The 5773-nt window shown below is 40.3% G+C and overlaps 1 protein-coding gene across 5 annotated transcripts in view; it reads right to left on the bottom strand.

The window, feature by feature from the left end:
• The window catches only part of ZFYVE21 (zinc finger FYVE-type containing 21), a 30799-nt gene that overhangs the window by 8020 nt on the left and 17006 nt on the right, over window positions 1-5773 (bottom strand). For 2 of the 5 annotated variants that reach the window (XM_006018043.3, XM_006018044.2), the window contains exons 3-6: window positions 5036-5204; window positions 3103-3178; window positions 1162-1253; window positions 389-442 (exon numbers count right to left, since the gene is read on the bottom strand). In XM_006018043.3, coding sequence (XP_006018105.1) covers window positions 389-442; window positions 1162-1253; window positions 3103-3178; window positions 5036-5204 — 391 coding nt within the window. The remainder of the gene's footprint in view (window positions 1-388; window positions 443-1161; window positions 1254-3102; window positions 3179-5035; window positions 5205-5773) is intronic. The other 3 variants (XM_006018045.3, XM_006018046.2, XM_025197209.1) reach the window with 2 other exon arrangements.

Here is a 5773-nt window from a genome sequence, read left to right as displayed (position 1 = left end):
TCAGCAGGAGCTGAAGGTAACCCAAGCAAGTGACCCACAGCTCACTCACCTGCACAGCAGGCACTATAGTTATTTGTGCCTATCTGCCAGGTGCCTGGCCATACAGGCCTGTAAAATTTAAGGGTACCTTGATTGAGGCTACAGTGTATTCATTCCCTCCCTGATAATTAAACTATTATCCAGCCAGCCCAACAACACATGGAGATAATATATGTGTTTCTCTCCTTTCAGATATCATGCAAAACAGTTTAAATTGATCATTGGGCAATTTACATTTAAATGTTGCAACACCCCCTATATAAGGTAAGGCAGGGAGAAAGAAAGCAGCACTGAAGAGGGGTCACAACAGCACACTTAGGCGAGTTATGCTCACAAAGATTTTGCTGACCTTCAGTAATGTGTTGGCTCTCCAGAAGGCTGGTGTAAGTGTGAATATCTTTTTCTACATCAAGGAGGCAGGCAAGCAAGGAGAAGAGAATTAGAAGAGAAGTGAACAAAGGAACCAGAGGAGCATTATTAGCCACATATCCAGCTGATCTGAATACAGAAGTTAGTTCCTTGAACTAAGTTAACATCCAAATGTTCCAGAGATGTGACATTTGCAGTGAAAAGCCAAGTAGCATGTGACAAAATTGACAACAGTCACTGAAACTCCTGTTCCTACTTGTCATCTTGTATTTCAATACTGGACTCAGTTCCTTGATGCAATCTTATGCAAGTCTTTACTTGCTTTCTCTTGTCCGATTTTGCAAAATTTTCATAAATAGTGGTCACCCGCATTCACTCGTTTTCCAATTTCACTTGGCCACAACTACTGTGAAAATGAAGATCAAAACCCAGCCTGAGGGGCCTATTAACTATACACACCATTCAGATGAGATTAACATCTTGCTTATTTGTTAAGCTAGTTAGTCCTGATCTGTATTTAAACACTCAGCATGTTACACGCAACAACCTGATAATTGCACACCTCCTTTTTCTTCTACAAAGAGCTTGCAGCATAACCTCTTCATAGCTGGTAGCTCCAACTGAAAGCAAACCCACAGCTGCATTTCAACACCAAGACACTGGTACCCAAGTTGCCAGTACTACAGAAGGTGTTTAGTAAAAGGTTTAATTCCTAACTTGCAGCGTTTAGTTTGTATTCATTGTAAGATTTACCTCCAGGAGTAAATCCCTCTGTAAGTATCTGGACAGTTGAAATCTGTGCAATTTCAATTTCATAATGGCTGTCTCCATCCAGAAATAGATATCTACACAACAGAAGAAAACAATGCTTCTTTCAAACCTGTTGGTTTTCCAGTCTACAAAAACCAAGTCTGAATCGAGAAAAAGATGTTACCAATAGTATCCCTGATAGTTTATGCACTTTCAAACCTAATGGGCATTAATTACTGCATATTCCTCAACACAAGGGGGGGGGAGGGGGAGAGCACTTAAAAACAATTTTAAGTACAATTCTTCAGCAAAAGCTAAGTGAAAGCTTAGGGCCAAATTGCTATTTGGCCCTTGCAAAAATTCCTACAGATCAACCTCAAGAGGGAATGTGGACAGGAGTTTTGCAATACCTCATAACCATCCAAATCCCAGGGTGTGCTTCAGTGCTGCAGGGAATGTAGTGTTAAACCTAACTCTTGAAACAAGTTTGTCAATGTTTTTTTTCCTACAGTGCCCTCTTCTAGGTCCTAGTACTGTTGGGGTTTTTGCATCCCCAGTAGCACCTTACAGGCACTATATAAAACAGCAGAAAAATGGTCCTGCCCTAAAAATATTTTTATTTAATAACAGACACAGATAACAGGCAGTTTGTTGCCAGAAACAGCACAGAGGCCAGCTCTCACTTCTTGGGACACAGGTGCAGCTTGGGAATGTGTTTCCCAGGGGTCATGAACTCCTAAATTCAGAAGAAGGCTGGGCATTGACCTATTGGAGGAAATAAGTATGGAAGGGAGGGCACTTAGGGTCCATAAGATGAACTGGCAGGCAGCTAGACAGAGAAGGGTTGAGGAGGCTGTGAGCAGAAGGCAAAGCAGAGTGGTGTTCAGACTTCAGATGAAGGGTCAAAAAAAATGTACACGATCACATCCTCAAACATCCCTCAGCAGCTTCAGCTCCCACCTACTCCCATTACTCTTGGAAGGGAAAGGCCCCTTGCTACATATCCAGGCTTTATGCTATCTCAGTCCAGAGCCTTTGGATCAGGTGCCACTCCCTCAAACAGATCCAACCTAAAGTCCAGTTTTTTCTTTCCCCAAATCCCTAAAATTCAGCCCTTCAACTTCGTTACGAGACTGCTAGTCCACACCTACAGGTCTCTTCCACTACAACAACTCCAAGATGTTTCTGTTTTCACCCCAAGGGGTTTGGATGGATACTGTACCTCTTTATCCAACCCTTCTAGCTTGTGCAAGTCTTTGTAGGTTAAAAAAAAAAAAAAAAAAATCAAGAATTTATTTTTTTTCTTTGTGTGCGCACAAACATTTTGGGGGTACCACTATGTAAATAAACATAGTTTTGTAGTCTGTACAGAGAGCAGTGTATGTGTGTGCATGCACACGTGCGCATGTGCCTGCGTATGTGAGAGACACAAAAATAAGCGGTCGATAAGGGCAGTCTGATAAGCAGTCTGAACTTGTCTGGGAGGTAGTGACAGACTAGTGACCTGCATGTCAAACTCCACAACAGCCCATCACCAATCAACGCGCTCAGCATAAAATTCTGCTCTGATCAGCAGGTTTTCATTATAGCTGTTTTCTTTAAAAAAGATACTTCTTAATGATGCAGCATATTTAAGGATAAGTCCATACAGGCTTACTGTCTGCCTACCCACACATAACTTGCTGATTCTGGAAATATGTTAGAGCATATAAACCAGTGGAAATGCCCTCTGTAGAGACGAAGGGCAAAAAGATGTCTATGCAACAATACTGACCTGTAGCACTGCCAAATTCAACCCAACCCAGCCCAATAAAAGATAGTAGCAACTTATCATGAATAACCAGTAATAATATTCTAACTATATGAAGCTATTTTTAGTCTGGTTAGTGAAAAACTAAATACTAAATACAATTTAAAAACGCAGTTTCCATGCATACTTCTCACCTCTGGTTGTTGGAAAGTCGACAAACCATCATCTCAGACTTTTCTGATGTTCCCCGAGTTACAAAGAAAGTAGCACCTTGAAATATGCAATTCAACAAAGAATTTAGGAAGCAAAAATTAGAGTATCAAAAACTTTATCATAAAACTTTTGCACCTCCTGATCCTATACAGCTCAGGGATTGAGTTGAGTGGATTTGGAATAAGGGAATGGCTGAAACTAAGTACTTTTAGCTTAACATCTCCAGAACATAGAGGATCATAGATAGTCTAGGAAGTTGCGTTTTAAATTGTGATTAATAATGTGACAGCAACTCGTATAGAATGTACCTTCAAGAAAAAAAAAAGATTTTTCTTGACAAATCATTTAGAGATAGCAGAATAACGAGTAATGAACAGTGTTTTGCCAGTGTAACAACTATGGTATTTTCTTAAACATCAGTTGAGATTTTGCATAAAAAGAAGTCAGCAGCAGGCAAGGACTTTTATCTGTTACAGCAGAAAGCTCAGAAAGGGTTTTCCTTTCCTATTTGGGAACCCGGCTCTCTCTCACTTGACAATCAACCAATGTCATCCTGAACAACTCAAACCTCCACACTGGTGTTATTCTGTCCCCTGGCCTTCATCTCTACACTGTTGTCACTGTCTTTGCTTTCACCTCTACGCTCATATCAGTTCTCACAGTCAAACAAACATTCGTTTGACCTTGGGCAAGTTCTTAGTTACACTAATCAGGAGTAGCTCAATTGAACTTTGTCAGAATTAAACATCTGTAAGTGAAATATTCCATTAAAAAAATCCAACTGTCCTGCTCCATTAGAACATATAAAATAAGCTAGCCCTTATACTTTTACATACAATTCCTGTATGACTGTAGGTAGGCAGCAGGTTTCTGATTCCATAAGGATATCGCGTTGTGGTTTGTTAGAGACCCTCAGACCAAGTTGTAACGTATCTTTTATAGAGATAAGACATGTGCAATGACCAGTCTGATTGGGTGTGTTCTTGCTTATCCATTATAAATGTTTAAAGTCATCTCATACATGCCAACTGTATCTCTAAAGGATGTTGAATATGGGTCACAGGATATTTAAAAAAAACTTAAGAATTAGAGTCTTAAAAACAGAATATAGGAGACCCTTGTTCTCGTATCCCCCGCGAATGGTGAAATCTGCAAATAAGGCACTGCGTTCATGAACGCCATGCCCCCGGCAGCTGGCGGGGGGTGGCCACGGCTGTGCTGGCAACAGCAGGAGCGTGGTGGAGGCAGCGGCAAGCACGGAGCTCTTAAGGAGCTCCTTTAAGTGTATTTAAGATGCGGGTTTGGCACTCGCCAATATTTGAAACCGCGAATGCCAAACCCACGAATGACGAGGGTTTCCTGTAACTCAAAGCTTCACTTATATCATAATTTAATGTTGGACAATTCAGTGGCAGTCACTGCCACCAATACAGCCTGTAGTTATAGACAAGATCAAAGGCTCAGAGGAGATGAAGTCTGAGAAAAGTACTCTCTTTTGCAATAGTGCTTCAGAATTTTTTTTTTTGCTAAATATTCTTGATCCTTTTTATCTGTACAGAAGCGTAACTAAGGGAAAGGTACAATATCACAAAACAAACAAACAAAACTCAACCTGCCTGCAAGCATTCATCCTCTTAAGAGGCATTCAAGTTCCTCTGACTGTAACAACACTATTTTTTAAATAAGCATAAAAAAAACTTCTCTCTGAATTAAATATTAAAAGTGAAAAATCACAGAATTAAGCAGTAAATAAAAAAGAAGTGACAGCAGGAAAGAATTTCACACAGATCTTCAGACTACAACAGCAGCTTGCTTGACAAGGAATTAGTTTTTCGCTTTATCAATATGATTTGTGTGACAACACTTGAATAACTATACAGGAGATCAAAACACCGATTTATGCATACTACTTACCATTCATAAGCACTTTAAGTTGCTTGTCATAAAACTCTGTTTCTTTCTGAGAAATGAGGGCACATTCAGCGCACTGGCGTACAGGGTCTACAAAGCACATGCGAGGCAGAGGCACTTTTTTACTGCAACACTTGTCACAAAAGCACTTTCCACATCTCCGGCAGTGATGCTAAGAAAAAGAGCATATTGCAAAACAAGCAATTAAGAAGGAAACTCATCAAGAACACTACTTCCCCTGCAGGTTGGAATGCACATGAGAAGATAGGTAACTAAGTAAGAGCCAAAAGTCATGGGCTGATCAAAGTTATGTACAGGACATGTATGTGGGAGTCATTGTGTGATTGTCTTTTGGGTGTGGTATTTTATCTTCTGCTTTCCATCTGTTACTAGCAAACCTTGTCCAATGCCAAGATTGAGTTCCTGAACAGGAAGAATCATGTGCGAGAGAACGCTGAACAACAGTACAAACTTGTTTTCCATATTATGAATTGATTGAGCTATGGGTTCAAGCAGTGTCTTGAGTTTGTCATGCAATGATGATCATTACTGTTAGTGAAGATCAGTCAGGGATGTATGTAATCTTCCTGGAGTTGAAGGGGTCATCTCTTCCACAGCAGCTGATTAAGTGCCTTTTTGCATAACTGACAACCTTGAGCAAACCATAAAACAGAGTGAGGCTACTTAGTGTGGCAAAAAGCAAGTGGTATGCTCAGTGATGCTGAATTATGGCTTTTTTGG

This window comes from Alligator sinensis, unplaced genomic scaffold (genome assembly GCF_000455745.1).
Source record: "Alligator sinensis unplaced genomic scaffold, ASM45574v1 scaffold85_1, whole genome shotgun sequence".
Lineage (NCBI taxonomy): Eukaryota > Metazoa > Chordata > Crocodylia > Alligatoridae > Alligator > Alligator sinensis.
Note: the sequence above shows the minus strand (reverse complement) of the source record. Positions and strands in the feature narration are given on the sequence as shown.